General features: G+C 43.7%; 1 protein-coding gene across 2 annotated transcripts in view; it reads left to right on the top strand.

The window, feature by feature from the left end:
• The window catches only part of LOC146772821 (protein S100-A2-like), a 79261-nt gene that overhangs the window by 43721 nt on the left and 17550 nt on the right, over positions 1–17990 (top strand). Inside the window, exons 1-2 of one of the 2 annotated variants that reach the window (XM_085636948.1) lie at positions 224–392; positions 8512–8666. In XM_085636948.1, the coding sequence (XP_085493074.1) occupies positions 350–392; positions 8512–8666 (198 nt within the window). In that variant the 5' untranslated portion in view covers positions 224–349. Of the gene's footprint in view, positions 1–223; positions 393–8511; positions 8667–17990 lie in introns of those variants that run through there. The other variant, XM_085636949.1, reaches the window with a different exon arrangement.

Here is a 17990-nt window from a genome sequence, read left to right as displayed (position 1 = left end):
GCTGTGCACGGTTAAAGGCCATGCATGTAGGGGGTGTTGGGTGCCCGGGGGATGTTGGGTACTAGGCCAGGCCACTCATGCATACCCCAACTGTGAAATCCAATTATGCATTGGATGGGGGTTGCCTAAGAGGATTGGGCATATGCTCCACTTTGAATATGATCATAAAAACATAGAAATTCACAGAAAAAACACGTGGCATTTGTTTGTAGTGGGTGTTAGATTCCAGTCCTGGTTTTACCGCCGATACGCCAGCCAGCATGTCGCGCCAGCGCCGAGGAGAGGTTGCTGCAGCCGCGGCCCCCGAGGCCGGCAATCAGCGACAATCAGCAATCAGCAAACCGCGACCATGAAGGAGAAGGCAGCGGGAGTGATACGGCCGGAGAAAAGCGGTGAGACCATTGGCAGCAGGCTTGGGGTCAGGACTTAGGACTTGGGCTTGGCGCCACGGGAGTAGCTGATCACCTCCCCGCCCCAGCCTCCCTCCCCCCACTCCCCCGCTGCCTGGCACTGTTTGGCTCCTCTGAAAAAATGATCATTTAGCGGCTGGAGGATATGGTCTGCAGTGCTTGTGCCACCGCAGCAGACCGCTCGAAAAAGGGTTTGAAAAAGGGCAAGCGCGGGTGCCCTTTAGTAGGCGGCCACATTAAGTGAGAGACCCTGGCAATTTGCAGTGGTGGCCTGTTAGACCAGGTGCAGCCTGTAGTCTGCAATTGCCTTGTGAGCCCCGCTTGCCACACCTCGAATCTGCCTCAGCCGCTTCAGCCGCCCACAGTTGCCTACCAGCCTACAGCCACACAGCCTATACAGCCTACGGCCACACAGCCTACAGCCCCGCGACAACCACCGGAGCAATACTTTTGTCTCCAAATTGATTTAAACAGACATTAATTATCTCAGCTCCTCCTTTTTGCTACATTAACCCTCTTTATAGTTGAATTCTCAGGAACCCGGCTGTACTCCCCTCTGGCAGTACCCCCCTTAAGCATGAGATTGGGGCGGGTGAGAAAAGCACCAACAAAGCCCGTAAATAAAAAAAACGCAAAAGTGAAGGCCTCCTCCAACAGCCCGGAAGTATTGGTCGAATCCCTTGAGCAATTACAACCACATCCACAACCACCCGTGAATCTACAAACAGGTTTCGATCCCAATTTAGGACACAACCTCAAACCCTGGCAGCCTTCAGCACAAGAACAATTAGCCAATACCCACTTGCCACAACCCGCTGCAGGGGAAATGGCTACAGCGGAGGAACATTGGAGAAATAAGGCGCCAAAATCGGGCATAATATCCCTTTCAAATCCATCAACTAAACAACTTTTATTAAAGGACTATTTTAGGAGCTTAGCACCATTAGCGTCCTCGAAGAAAAATCCCAGTCCAGCAGAACTGTCTCAGGCTCCCCTCCCTACGAAAACCGTTGCCACCTTGAATCAAATGCTGATCCAGCCCAAGATTCACCTCGCTGCCAATGAAGGCGAAAGTTCTTCGCTATTATGTTCGCCATCGTGTTCCACAGCGACAAGGGACTCTCGCAACACGGACTCTCCAGTTGCCCCTGAAGATAGTCGACTGTCTCAAACACCAGGACAGCCCTTCTTGGACCAACTGTCAGCTGAGATAGAACAGGTCCTTTCCCAAACTCCCTTTTTCAAAGAAGCCAGTTGGCCAACTGCTCAGTCCGCTCAGAACTCAAATTAGTTTTCTCCATCAGTATCAAAATTTCCAACTGCAACTTTACTTGACAGCCAAAATAAGAGCGCAAGTATCCTGATCCCCCAAGTTGTGTTTCATCCCTGCCCTCTGCCCAATAACATCAATTCCGAAATTCTACTAGAAAAGGCCGATCAAGGCGACCAAATGAGTAATTCAGAAGGGTTGGGAGGGAATGTTATTCTCTCTCCCCTAGATCTATCGTTTTTTTCAAACGAACCTCAAAAACCTGCTGGCCAGGCAACCTCATCCTCAATTGACCTCAATTATCTTTGGTCCCAGTTACTGCAAACTCTCCAAACCTCGGCAGCTGCCCTAGCTTATCATTCAGACAAGATGGACCTGCAGGTGCACCTTCTGAACACATTAGCGTTGTACACCGCAGGGATAGACCAGAAACTCGAGGCTCATTACTAAAGCCCAATCTCAAGCCCAATTGGTCCAACCGGTATGCTGCAGTTCCACCATTATTGATTCTTTATCATCCCTACCACAATTTCTTTCTTCAATGCTAACTGAAATCAAGAAGCTTCCATCGACAGGGCCATTAGATACCCTGCCCCTAGCTCTCAACTGAGTTGATGGACCCACTGCCATGGAAGTCCAATCTCCACCTATTTCACCACATTATAAGGAGTTTGAAGATAGTAAAGTAACCCCCACAAAATCAGCTCAACAACACAACACACACAGGTTGTCAAAACGGGAAAGAAAAAGACTACGGAAGAGACGTAACAAACACGCAACCGAAACCAAAATCTCAAATGCTAGCAGCCTCATCACCATTAACTAAGACCAAGCACGAGTACAGGTGCCCTCGTCTGGAGAAAATTTGGCCTCGAGTTCAGCAGCACAAGTCCCGACTCCCCAGACCGATCCTCCACAACTAAATACCCAACAACAGGGGCCTCTCCAAGATCGACAGTCCCACTCACAGTATTCTACGCAAGTAATATCTGGAACCAGTCAACCTTCAATAGCCATGCCTGCATCGGGTACAGCGCATTTGGGAACTGAAATTCCCTTGACGCTGCCCCTAGACACCCGCCCTAATTGTCCATCAACAGAGGTGGGTAATCACCAACATGTTATGCAATACACAGTTAAAGAACCTGCTCACCCGAATCTTTCAAATTTGTCAAGTGACCAACTGCTGGCACCCAAGAGCAAAAGACTCTTTGCTTTACCACCAACTATTAAATATTGTGAGCCGTCTTCTTCATTGGCAGTTGCATGTCCGACCATGCAGGTTTTTATCGACAATTCAAAGAAAATAAAGCCTTTTACGACTGATGAAGCTTCTACGCAGCCTACTACTAACTCAGGCACCACACTACTGCTAACCCCAGAGTATGTTTCACGAGGCCCCAACTATATCCTAAATCATGGGAACATATTAAGACTTCTAAAATCATTCCAGGACTTGTGCGCCTTGCAATCCAAAGACATAATCTCCATTAAATGTTTTCCATCATCAGGAACTAGAGCGGGCGAAGCAACCGAATCAACGCTCGGGTCCTCAGCAATTCGAGAACTGGTCCAGTCAAAAACTGATCAATTTAAAAACTGGGGCATAACATTGTCAACGTTCAGTCCCCTGTGTTATCCAACAATACTGGAGAATAATCAGACCCAGGCTCTAAGTGATAGTTCGGTCCCCTTCTCCGTATTAAAGTCAGCAAGAAGTCACTCGCCCACAGCAACCCAGGTGTATACAACAAACCAGCAAAACTCCGAAAAGGCCGACTGGTCATGGCTCCCAGGGGCCCTAGTGAGAAGCCGGAAAGATTGAAACACCCCCCACCCGGTCTATTAATCTGTTCCTGGAACATCAATGGCCTTGGTCATAAAATCCAATCAGCAGCAAAACTAGGTTTTTTAAAAGGAATATGACATTATTCTACTGCAGGAAACCTGGGCAGTAGACAGTATTCCCATTGAAGGTTACCTTGAATTTGCGTCTTTTGCAACAAGACAGTCCATATTTGGCAGGCCGAGTGGCGGCCTGGCGATCTATGTGTCAACCAAATTATTCAAGCCCACTCAGCAGCTAAAATTTTAGGAAGATTGGCTATCTGGAATCCTTCTGGGCAGTCAACAGACCGATACCCAGTTGTTTCCCCTGAATGTTTACATATCCCCACGCACCACTGAGAAAAAATCTAAACTGGATTGTTTGGCCATCACCGCTTGCAACCTGCTCAGTGAGCATGGTAGTATACCAAGTATAATTACAGGAGATTTTAATACTAACCTTTACTGCAACTCCTTTGAGGAACCAGAGATCGCCCCCTCAATGGTTCCATCACACCTTGCAACACAGTCAGTCCCTGTAGGAAACAGACCATCAAAATTGGGCGAGTATGCAGTCATTCAGCTAGGCAGCGTAGGTTATACTGTATTGAATTGTCATTTCCACACAGATATTCCTCCAGCCTGGACACGATTCGACGGCCGAACCTTCTCCTTTCTGGACTTTTCCCTAGAGAGCACGGAAACTCTCCCTTTGATTGAGAGTTATCATATCGCACCACAAGGTGAGAGTGACCCTCGGCCCCATGTTATAACAATTCTTGCCAACACCCCGCGTCATCAGGAGCTTACCTACACCCACGTAGGTTGCTATACGGAGAATTTAAAACGAATGAAATGGTCAGTAGATGCAGCCCCCCTTTGGGTTGGAAAAATGCTGAACATTGTTAAGCCAACTATCAGATATTGATTCCTCTCCTACTAGCAGTTGGGCTTGTTTTATTAACCAACTTTCAGAAGCAGTTCCATTTAAGAGGAGCACCGAGCAGTACATATCTCGATCACACATTTCTCCAGCATTAAAAAACATTAAAGCTACGTAGAAACCATGCCCTTCGGGAATCCAGGAAGAGCCCAGGTAATAAAATCAACTTTAACAATTACAAGCAAGCCCAAGCTGCCTTTAAGCTTGCAGTACGCAGAGAAAAACAAGAGGCCTCAGATCAATTCTGGCTGATGCTCCTCTACGAAGGCAAGAAACCAAACTAAAAGCAATTTTGGTCTCCTGTAAATAGGGGCCAGTGAGGTGGAAGCAGCTATGGCAGTGCATACATTAGTGCTGACGAATGGTCCTCTTTTTCATCATCGCATTTTAAGAGCAACATCAACAAAGTCACCAGACCCGAATTACCTAGCATAGCCAATGTAAAGGTACCCTCCACGGAGGCTGCGAAGCCAACATGGCGGGTCCTAGCCTCTCAGTCATTAGTCCTCTTGAAGAACCAGTAAATGTGGCTTGTGGGGACAATATCGATTTTCCCTTTGAGTCAACAGCGGCACCGGAAGAACTAAACCATAAGATTCTACGTTTAATAAAGAAAGCCAGAGCTGATGGTGCACCTGGGCCAAACGGTCTCCCCCAGGCCTTGTATAATTCGGAAGCTGAATTCTGGACAGCCCACCTGACCCCCCTGTTTTCTTATTGCAGGCTAAACAACACCGTTCCTGAGTCCTGGAGAGGTGCTATCATTTATCCCATATACAAGAGCAGGAAGAGAAACAACCCCAGTAACTATTGAATGATAGCACTCTTAGCTGTTGAGGCTGAATACTATGCCAGCATCTTGTTAGAAGAGCTGCTGGCTTGGGGCCAACGAAACAAAGTGCATCCCCTTCAATCAGACGGGCTTCGTGGCCAACTCTGGCACAACAACCAATCTACTAACCCTGTCTGTTTTGATAGAGAAAGCGTCAGTCCAACAAACCCAACTTTGGGGTACTCTGGCCTCTGCTACTCGCAATAGTTCAACTCCATTCTGATACATGGATTAGAATCAAGCTGGGTGAAGGCTCCCATGTCTCTAGGAAGATCGAGACGAGTAGCGGAGTAAAACAAGGCTGTGTGCTGGCTCCACTCCTTTTTAAGCTGTTTATATCGGATCTCTCGCAAATTCTTGACAGGGTTAACTGCCATCCACCCCAATTAGACGGATTACGTATCAACAACCTCCTATACGCTGACGATCTGGTGCTGCTTAGCCATACGAAAGTGGGCCTACAGAGGCTACTTGATGAACTGCTCCCCTATACTACATGCAACTTCTTAGAGTTGAACTTGTCAAAAACAAAAACAATTTCATTTGGGAAGCTAAAGAAGACGCGTGGAGGGTGGCACTTTAACAAAGTAAAAATTGATTCAACACCACACTACAAAGACCTGGGAATAATTCTTGACACCAGAAGTTCATTTGTCAAACAGAAGGAAGCACTGAGGACTAAAGCCTTGGCCCTAGAAGTCGCCGCCACGAAATTGTCTAAAAAACTGCTTGGTCCCAGTTTAATTCCAATGTTGAAAGTGATGAAGGCGAAGATAACTAACACATTGACGTATGGCCATGAGATCACGAAGGGTACCACAAATACTCTTTTAAATATACTAATAATCAAAATTTTTAAACGTGCATTTCATCTGCCAAAGTCAGCATCATCAGCACAAGTTCGCCTCGAACTAGGGCTATTTGACCGTCACGGCGTACAGACTGGCGCATTTATATAGTTTTGCAACAGATTGCGCAATGCCCAGGAGAGTTCCTTGGAGGCCAGACTCTGGCAAGAAATCCAGAAAATCCACGCCAGTCACAAATCTCGGCTTCACCTGAATCACAGTTTACAACTACTCGGTCTCAAGGAATTTTGGGGAACAAAGCCCTCCCAGTCGGCATTGAAAGCAGTCATTAAGAAGAGCGTCAGGTTGTGGTCCTTTCATTCGGATAGGGCAATATTGTCAAAAAGGAAACACGCCTGGGCAGTGATTACAAATTTAAAACCAGGAGTTGTACCCTTTTATTTATCTAGCACGTTCGCACTTTATTGGAAAAGAAAATTCCTGGCTCTAAGGATGGGTGAGTGGCCTTTTTTAAAGAACCTCCAAGAGTGGCGCCGACTAGATCATCACATCCAATGTAGGCTGTGCGGCTATCATACTGAAGGAATGGAAGACATAGTTTGCCTATGTCCTGCAACGCTCACTGTCAGACGACTTCTATTGCGAGATTAATGGATTAGGCTCGGAATTCGATCATGCTGCCAAGCCGTAATAGCAACCTTAAACCCGGATAATACGAAGCTGAATATCGGGTTAACAAATCTTGTCACCAAGGCGCAAAAACTGTTGGATGTCATTGGTGCTCCCAACCACTCCTCAACATGGTAGCGTGGCACTCCATCCCTGGGTCAAATAATTGCTTTCCAACCACCATCAATCTGCTGACCCCAACCTGGTACCCGAGTCGATCACTAACTGCCAAGAAGCTCTGCAGAGTTTTAAGTAAAACGTTAACTTTGTATCTTTTTACAATTTTATACAGTGCTTTTTTTTTTGAAGAATATGCTGTAAGTGTTTTTATATTGTAAGGGTTTTAATTAACCAACAATAAAGTTCTTATATACCCACGTTTCGTGTGATGTTATACTTAGGTGTTGGAATGAGATAAGAACTAACTTTTAAAAAACATAAAACTATTGAAATTCTCCAGTTATAGTTTAGTGAATTAACTCACATTAAATCACTGATGACATGTTAAATTACATCATGGATGGCATCACTGGTAAAATCTAAAATAAACCTATGAAGCACTATTTCACTGAAACATAAAATAATTTATGGAACTCTTACCTTTCCGCTAAGAATGCAACCAACATTCTATCTTTCAGGATATCACAATAAACGGGGAAACAACCTTTACAACGCAACTATTACATCGCACTACACTTACAACGCAGGCATTACAACGGAACATCCTTTACAACGCATGACACTACAACGCATACCATTACAACGCATACCATTACAACGCATGACACTACATCGCATGTCACTACAACGCAGGCATTACAACGCATACCATTACAATGCATACCATTGGAGTTAGAATAGTAATTTTTAACCCCTACACTATCCAACACTTACCCTACTGTTGCACCCCCTGGAGTTAGAATAGTAATTTTTACCCCTATACTATCCAATACTTACCTTAAATGCAATGTAACAGTATGCGTTGTAATGGTATGCATTGTAAAGGTAGTATGTGATGTAATGGAATGCGTTGTAAAGGTAGTTTTTTAAAATGCGTTGTAGTGTCATGCGATGTAATGGAATGCGTTGTAGTGGATGTTGCGATGTAAATAATGCGTTGTAAGTGCATGCGTTGTAAAAGTATGTGTTGTAACGTCATATATCCCAATAAACGTCCTTTTATGCCTTCACTTAGACTAATTCTGACCCCGTCATGACCACCAACCTTCCAGAGTCTATTTTCTATTTCTGTTTGTTTGTTGCTTATTGTTCTAAATGTAGCTATAGCTTTCTAGCATTTCACGTAAAGCTCACTAAGATCACTTACACCATTTGCACTGCAGAAAACAGATGAATAAGCAAAATATACAACCCGTACAATGTTGATTAGATCGAACATAGATGCCTTGTTTATAAATTGATCGTGGACATATGGGCAGATTGTGTACAGATTAGGTGGATAGAATGTAATCTTAGCAAAAAAGAATACAACCTCACACTCCAACAATGGCATAATAAAGGGGAACAACTGATATGCCTGGTGTATTACCATGAGTGTAACCGTATTAATTGTTGCTATTGGCATTTTTAGGAAATACTTTGCCCCATCTCCGTCCCGTCCAAAACTCCTTAAAGTGAATGTGGTGTTACATGTGTGATGTACACATAGAGAACAGATTTTGCTGTGGGAAGTATTCTTTGCTTCCAAACTCAGAAAATTGTACCTTATGTTGCTGTTTTTCTGCTTCCAGATCATACACAACGTACAATGTCTATCACCCTAGAGACTGTTATACACCACATCTGCTACACCTTCAAAAAGTACTCTGGGGAGGACTGCAATGCTGGAGAATTGAACCAGGCGGAGCTTGAGAGGATGGTGCGCGCAGAATTCCCATCACTGTCTGTGAGTACCTCTAGGATTGGGAGGAAGGCAATGTAATCTTATGGAGGGGATTTGTTGCAGGTTAGCTCATAGCTCAAATTTGATCGATCCACAAGATAAAGCTGTTCCATGATCAGCAGACTCTATGCACACGTTTTTAGGCCTAGTCCACGGATAGCTTTTTGCTGCCGATTGATGATATGTTATGTGGACAATTTCAATGCAAACAGGCTATTTCATTGGCTTTCTTCTCATTTAAATATTTTCTTTCCTCTTCATGTGTTTATCTATCATGGATAACATAGCTTCTTTACCATCCTTTTGATGGGATGACTGGGAGCTACTTTTTAGATCTCTCCTAGGCAGCGCATGCACTGTCTTTGAGACATGCTGTGTCTACAATGTGGGCTTCAAGCACCTCTCATCTTTTTAATGAGTTCCTGTTACTGCCCTTCCTAAATGTCTGCTTTTGTTTGGTCAATATGCTAAATAGTCCTTCCTTTTGGTCTTTTGTACCCTCCCATGAGGACTGCCCCTTTTACATGTGCTCTTCATCATCATCATCAATAAAACTTTATTTGGCTTTTGTCAAACCATAAAGGTCACAGATAAAAACACAATACTACATGTACCTTTGATACATAAATTTCAGAAAAAAAGCAGCTTAGCATACTTAAGGTGCATGAGGACACAACAGGACCATCCAGATCAAATCCTTTAAAATTCATTATCATTATTCAAACACAATGAAACAATGCTCATTCAATTATATTTAAATATATAAAATGTTTGTTAAATGTTTCGGACATGACACAGAACCCTGAGAGTAAATATTTTATTTTTTAAAGTGCAAAGTGCCTTTACCCAGCGCCAAAAGACTTTCAGGCCCGACATGCAGCCTTAGAAACAAACATTTCTTAAACTGCAAGTGACTTTTTAAAGAGCCAGAAGAGAATTCAAAATTCTAAAAGAGAGAAACATCATTTACCAACTAGCCTCCTTAAACGAATTGCAGGGGAGATAAATCTATATATCATTTCATGGGTATATTCACTTTGAAGCAACCAAAGGTGGAATAGAGCTGGCCTGCATTTTCTAATATTCAAGACCCTCAAAAGTGGTAAAATGAATTCCCTGCGTGGAATGGCATATAGCTGATATGTGCTCTTACTCGTACTGTTATTTAGGATACTCTGTGAGCACTCATTTTTTGGGAGGCTTGCCGCTGCTGGATTCCCGATAACAATGCACTTCGTGCTTATCTTGTTTTTAGGTCTCGCCTGACCCAGCGCATGCGCTGGTCTGGCGAGACTTTTTGTGAGGGCTTAATAAAATGCTGCCATGGCCGGCCTAGAGCCACAGTGCATGTGCGCGGGCGCGCGCTTACGAGCAGAAGCTTTCCTCCTCATGCTCATTAAGCGCATCGCTCGCCGCGCTTGATCGCGATCACTTTCACTTTCGCGGCCGCGCGTTTACGATCGCACGGCCAATGCTTGTTTCATTTCTCATTAAGGTCTTCGTCGCTTTCCAGTGTGGTTCGGATCCCAAGCCGCTCTCTCCCTCGCCTTCCCTTCTACTCTCCAGTGAACATGCTTCAATCGGTGCTCCCCCATCTCTTTTTCTTAGGACATAAAGGTGTAATGAAGTATTGATCATGTTGCAGCAGCCACCAGATTGTGAGCAGAAGATATAAATATATATATAAATATCGATGTACAGATGGCCTATCCAATGATATGACAGAGCCAGGGACAGCGTAAGTGACATCACACACCTTTGGACACCACGATATCAAGAGGGTTTTTTACTTTATTGTCTTTAGTTAGTCTGATCTTGGATTGTAAGGGTGATAGAGCTCTTCACATACTCAATAAATATATGTACATGCATTTACATGCTGGACATACCAGAGGACATGCGCACCACAAGCGATATGACACTTTCATAGAGAGCAGTCATAAAGGGAGATATATATACATATATAGGTTGCAGCCCTGCACTGGAACAATCTTGTGTGCAGCAAATGCTAGATAGATTTACCATGCTATCCTTTTTGCAAGTAGATTTTATCATCTTCAATTAGACCAGTTGATCTTCTGAAAATATTATAAGTAAGTAGACGCACCAAAACATTTGTGATTGTTTGTGCTGGTTTGAATACGATAAAAAAGAAAGTGGCAAAGCTTATGTTGGTTTGTTTGGAGCCCTGCAGAATATGGTGCGTTTTGTGCTTGTGGAGATAAAAGTCTAGTAAAGTGTTGCATTTTTTAGCTCTCTTTTCCTCTTACGTGGTCAATGTATCTTCTAGTTATTTCAGAGTATGTTTGTGTAGTGCCTTGTAGGCGACGCAGGGCATCTTGTACGTGCCCTGTGCTCCTGGAGGCAGCCATTTTAATAATGCCTGAATAGGACTGTAGGAATGCTTTTATTGGAGGAAGTCTTGCCATCTGGAGCCTTAGAAATAAGAATTACTGGATTGGATTGTGGACATGATCGCATCTGTTACTCATGTCTCTAAAATCAGGCCCGGGAGGGAAATATTTGATGTTACATATTACTCTGAGATGGTATTGGCGCCTGCCCTTTAAGTGGGTGTCCAAGTTAAGTTTTGAGCTTTAAAGGACACAAAAAGATTTTTCTAAAGAACACGTTCTTGGTGCAGTCCCCATTTTGTCCAGGTGCTTAGTCCAGTCATTGGTGAGGTCGCAGTTTTCTTTGCAGAATAAAACATGGAACAAGAGGTTCTTTATTCTGGGAATCAAACTTTATATAAAAAAAATTCATCCGGGTTTTTATTTCAAGTATGCTGGTGGATATGTCAGGAGGATGTTTTGGGAATTCAATTTCAGATGCACAGTTCTAAATTTATAAAATAACCAGTGTCGAACCCCAAAGGTTTGCTCAGAAGCCCTGGGTGGCGCTATTGAAGGTGTGGGTCAAATACCAATGCTGCATTGTCTTGATTGCGCAGCATACCCCTTTAATACACCACAAGACACTCCCTGCCTTTTTATCTCAATCTTGCTAGTTTTTCCATCCCAGGTTCCTTCTTTTGTCAATATTTTCCGTAAATCACTTCTTCCTTCTTTCCCCCTTTCATGCTTTCCTTTCTCTCTCCTGATTCAGATGAGTGTCTATTGAGGAAAAAACAAGTGCTGGTCACAAAAGATTAGTGCTGGTGTCACAACCTACAATCTTCTGCTCAAATTATGCACTGCCAGTGCAACTTTCAGTTGTCATTTGTGTACTCGTGGAAGACAACACCCTATTTCATCAGGGGTTCAGCTAGTGGCTCAAAGTAAAGATTAACAAGCATTGGCATAGCCAATAGGTCTCGCCTTTGGGACCTTATAAGTGTTAAGCCATGCAACAGTTGATGTGGTTGCACCAAGGATATTGTGCTGGATAACTATCTGGCACATGCATCAACAATGCCATTTGCGATTCCTTAATAGGGAAAAATAAGGATTCGCTAATAAGGAATAGCAAAAGGCTATGCATGTAGAAATCGCTTACAAAATAGCGATTCCTAAACATTCCTTAATTGCTACTCGCAAATTGCGAGTCGCTATTAAGGAATACCTCCCCATTGATTCCTATGGGCCTAGAGGCCCATAGGAATGAATGGGAGGACTTTCTCAATTTGCTAATCTCAATTAGAGAATCGCAAATTGCTCATGCTATTTCAAGGGTGCCAGGGCGTCAAAAAGACACCCTGTTGCACCCCTGAAATCTGCATATGAATACATCTTGCACACACACATGCCCCAAGGGCATGTGTGTGTGTAAAATGGAACTTTGAAAAATGCACTTTAGTGCATTTTTCAAAGTTTTTGCAAATTACCATGAAGTTCAACTTCATGGTAATTTGCTCCCCCTATTAGCGAAATCGCTAATTTTTAAACTTTCATGCATTGCATTTAAGGAATCTCAATTTGGGATTCCTTAAATGCAATCGCAATTTAAGGAATCGCTATTTAGAGATTCCTTAAATAGCGATTTTTGCATTTGGGATGATGCATCCCAAATGCAAAAATACCGGTCGCAAAGGGGCAGATTCTGCTAATCTGCCCGTTTGCGAGCAGTTTTCACGTTGATGCATGTGGCCCTAAACACTTATAAGGTCCCAAAGGCGAGACCTATTGGCTATGGCAATGCTTGTTTTATTAGTTGCTTTCCCACGGCGCAGCTCCCAGCTGCTCCTGCTCATTTATTAGTTGCTTTCCCACGCGCAGCTCCCAGCTGCTCCTGCTCATTTATTAGTTGCTTTCCCACGCGCACCTCCCAGCTGCTCCTGCTCATTTATTAGTTGCTTTCCCACGCGCAGCTCCCAGCTGCCCCTGCTCATTTATTAGTTGCTTTCCGATGGAGCAGCTCCCAGCTGCTCCTGGTCGTGGTTTTAAGCGCTGCTTCCAGCTGATTGTGTCTTCTTCACTGCTCTCAGCCATACTGCTAATAAACTTAGCATAGACATGCATTTGTCACTTTGTCCTGTTTCATCATTTGATATTTGTATTTATTATATTCTTTGCTTGTTTCGAGCTAAACACACTCAGCTGGAGGCATTTGTATTGTCCAAATCAGCATATCGGGAACCCTCAGACCGTAAGTGGAAAGAAAGTGCTAGAATGTTAAGTTCATGATTGGGACATATATGGAAAGACGCCCGTACTTGTGACACCCGTTTTAAAGCAGTATGCATTCCAACATTTGTTATATATTTTTTCTTATTCTCAGCTTGTTTTGGGAAAAATGCACTGAGCTGGCGTCATTTGCATTTTTGGAATAGTTTCAGGTCTAACTTGTTACATCTTTAGCCCAAAATGACATCATCCTTGTCTATGGAGGTCAGGCAACTACACACACACAACACTTCCACTATTTGCATAGAGACGAAGAGCCATTGAAAAGGCATTGAGTTCGAGGAGAATGAAACAAATGTGAACTATATATTTACATTTGAGGAACCCTATTTCAACCTCTCATACACTGCATACATGGCATACGCGGCAAGATGGCATTGACCTAAATGGCGTTTTTGGCCATGTGCAGAGTCACCTTCCTTAAGGTCCCGAGCCTGGCAGGGAGCACACGCAAATGCCACGCATCATCCAGTCAAATAGCTTGTTCATTTAATCATTTCAGACTTTTATGGATTTTCCAGTTGCTGATGCTTTTTTAAACAAGCATTCGGTGACCTTTTCTCCAAACGTCAGCTCTGCAAGAATCCCAGGCTCTGTAAGTTTAGTATCAAGCCTTCTATCAAGTCCCTCTCTCCTCAAGGCCTAAAGCCATACAGTTTCACAAACAAATACATACTTTACAGCCATGCCTTATAGGGGAGGCGGACACCGTGTCTGCTCCATAGAGCTGGGTCACCCGCAGTGTCTCTTTAAAATATTGTGAAGGAACCAAGTCTGATGCGTTGCATTGTCGGCTGAGCACGGAAACCTGTCTCGTCCATATTTAAAGAAGGGAATTCACCTTTTTCACTGATTGGTCTTGAAACAGCAGTAGGTTATTTCCTGGCAGTAGTAGGAGTGCCTGTCTGCAAGCAAACAGTTGAATCTCTATTTTGTGTGGTGCGTTTTAACCCTGGGCGTAGTTCGCAAAGTTGCACTACGCGAAGCTACGCAAAGTGCACTTCGTACTACGCGAGCTACGCGTAGCACTCCGCAAACTGCGTAGTACCCTGTTCGCACTGTGCAAGATGTCGTTTTCAATTATTGCACAGTGCGGACAAGCATCCGGCACTGTGCAATCATTGAAAACGGCATCTTGCACAGTGCGAGCTGTAGTTTTCTGCCGCTCGAGTAGATTTTTACTCGAGCTGCAGATTTCTCAACGCGGACTGGTAGTTTCTCATCGCAAGCGGTCGCGAGCATACGCGACAACTCGCAATGAGAAACCTGACCTCCTCGCGTTGAGAATCTCGCCGGGATGTTCATTTTCCATGCTCGCGATCGGCAACTTGATGTTGCTGATCGCGAACTGAAAAAGTCTCGCCGGGATGTCATTTTGCTTGCTCGCAGTCGCCAACTTGATGTTGAGGACCGCGAGCAAGCAAAAAATGACCGCTGCACTACGCAATGCTAAGCTACGTATGTTTGCACTGTGCTATGTGCAATTCGCGTAGTGCGAAGTGGCGCAAACTACGCGAGCGTAGCGTAGTGCTTTGCCCAGGCTTAGTTTTAATTTTTTTTATAGTGGGAGAAGCTTGCATGTTCTCCTAGATTGTGCGATTTCAGTCCAATGCAAGTCTGCGATAAACAAGGTTGGCATTGTCTCTTAGTTCACCTAATTAAACCGATAGCCTTCTCTTGTTCAACACACATGAGGGACTGAAATATGCACTACAGCAGCAGGGCGTTCAGCATGCTCCGTTTGCTGAAGGCAGTGCAATTGCACGCTCATCCCTCTGTTTGCCTTGTTCTCTTTGCTGTATATATTCTATGTCGAGCATCCCTGGACAAGTCTCATCTTGGTAGACATTTGTAGAATCGCTGCATTCAGTGCTGGAGTATGCAGCGTCGAATGCCTGCTTTGGTACCACCATAGCCTTGGGAGAAAGCATGCTGGCTGTGGTTGCAGTTGCTGATGTACATGGTTAGTGTAGTGTGCCTGGAAGGTAGGTGTTCCAGGCACCCGGAGGGACCTTGAATAGCTTCGATTGATGTCAGGATTAAGATCTTATTTTAACTCTTGGCAAGACTCCTGGCTGTTTAATGAGGGCAGTTATTTATTGCACCCTAGCTATGCTCCATTTTGGAGATCAGTTCTTTTCTGTGTTGCAATCGAAAGATTGCGATAAACTGAGGGGGGCAATTTAAGAATGTCTCATCTATCACTTTTTGGTCTTACTTTTTTTATTATGGCCTTTAAACACTGTTGAACTTGGCTTTTCTACGGTCCAGTTCAGTTCTGTGTGCGCCCTCTCCCAGTTGTTTTTGGTTTGAGTTAGCGTAAAGAGAGGATTCTGTAAGAAATGCTGTATTACTGTACCCAAAGCTACAAATGTGTCTTTTAATACCACTAAAAATTATTGCAAAGCTCTTGTTTTTTGATGTTCGGACTCTTTCTAATAGCTTCATACCACCCTTTCCTTTATTTTTACTCTTCTGCATGTTTTATTCATAAACTCTTCCAAAAGTCCTTTCTGGACTCGCTGTTAGAAGCTTCAAGGTGTTTGGTTTTGTGATATAACGCACAAGCTTTCACTCCGACTTGATTTTAACGTTTCTTTTCGTAGCTGTCCGTAACAACAGTATGGCCTATTGTGTGTTTATTTTAAAAGCTTGTGTTAATTCTGGCACCATATTTGAATAGTACTCTGCAGAAGAGGTACAAATGGCAGCTTCTCCCTTCCCTCTTGGATCAGATCAGCCACCCTTCCAGTTCTCTTTTTACTTATAGACCCTCTGTTATAGGCGAATCTGGTTTCTTCTCACCTCCCTATCTCCCTGTCTCCACTAGGAACCATCTCTTTTTATTCAGAAACATCACCCCTTCTCCTCCACATCTATGAATTCTCACTCATGCACCATCAACAATCGGACAATCACACACTACTCCGAGCAATCTCACACTCTTCTAGACTACTAAAAGCACTCTCACACTCTTCTAATACTACTGACAGCACTCTCACACTCTTCTAATACTACTGACAGCACTCTCACACTTCTAATACTACTAAAAGCACTCTCACACTCTTCTGATACTACCGACAGCACTCCTCATTCTAATACTACTGACAGCCCTCTCACACTCTTCTAGACTACTAAAAGCACTCACACACTCTTCTAATACCACTGACAGCACTCTCACACTCTTCTAGACTACTAAAAGCACTCTCACACTCTTCTAATACTACTGACAGCACTCTCACACTCTTCTGATACTACTGACAGCACTCCTCATTCTAATACTACTGACAGCACTCTCACACTCTTCTAATACTACTAACAGCACTCTCACACTCTTCTGATACTACCGACAGCACTCCTCATTCTAATACTACTGACAGCACTCTCACACTCTTCTAAACTACTAAAAGCACTCTCACACTCTTCTAATACTACTGACAGCACTCTCACACTCTTCTTATACTACTAAAAGCACTCTCACACTCTTCTGATACTACCGACAGCACTCCTCATTCTAATACTACTGACAGCCCTCTCACACTCTTCTAGACTACTAAAAGCACTCACACACTCTTCTAATACCACTGACAGCACTCTCACACTCTTCTAGACTACTAAAAGCACTCTCACACTCTTCTAATACTACTGACAGCACTCTCACACTCTTCTGATACTACTGACAGCACTCCTCATTCTAATACTACTGACAGCACTCTCACACTCTTCTAATACTACTAACAGCACTCTCACACTCTTCTGATACTACCGACAGCACTCCTCATTCTAATACTACTGACAGCACTCTCACACTCTTCTAAACTACTAAAAGCACTCTCACACTCTTCTAATACTACTGACAGCACTCTCACACTCTTCTTATACTACTAAAAGCACTCTCACACTCTTCTGATACTACCGACAGCACTCCTCATTCTAATACTACTAACAGCACTCTCACACTCTTCTGATACTACCGACAGCACTCCTCATTCTAATACTACTGACAGCCCTCTCACACTCTTCTAGACTACTAAAAGCACTCACACACTCTTCTAATACCACTGACAGCACTCTCACACTCTTCTAGACTACTAAAAGCACTCTCACACTCTTCTAATACTACTGACAGCACTCTCACACTCTTCTGATACTACTGACAGCACTCCTCATTCTAATACTACTGACAGCACTCTCACACTCTTCTAATACTACTAACAGCACTCTCACACTCTTCTGATACTACCGACAGCACTCCTCATTCTAATACTACTGACAGCACTCTCACACTCTTCTAAACTACTAAAAGCACTCTCACACTCTTCTAATACTACTGACAGCACTCTCACACTCTTCTTATACTACTAAAAGCACTCTCACACTCTTCTGATACTACCGACAGCACTCCTCATTCTAATACTACTGACAGCACTCTCACACTCTTCTGATACTACCGACAGCACTCCTCATTCTAATACTACTGACAGCACTCTCACACTCTTCTGATACTACTGACAGCACTCTCACACTCTTCTAATACTACTAAAAGCACTCTCACACTCTTCTGATACTACCGACAGCACTCCTCATTCTAATACTACTGACAGCACTCTCACACTCTTCTGATACTACTGACAACACTCTCACACTCTTCTGATTATACTGTCAGCACTCTCACACTCTTCTGATACTACTGACAGCACTC

This window comes from Triturus cristatus, chromosome 12 (genome assembly GCF_964204655.1).
Source record: "Triturus cristatus chromosome 12, aTriCri1.1, whole genome shotgun sequence".
Classification (NCBI taxonomy): domain Eukaryota; kingdom Metazoa; phylum Chordata; class Amphibia; order Caudata; family Salamandridae; genus Triturus; species Triturus cristatus.
This window is presented reverse-complemented; position numbering and strand designations above follow the sequence as displayed.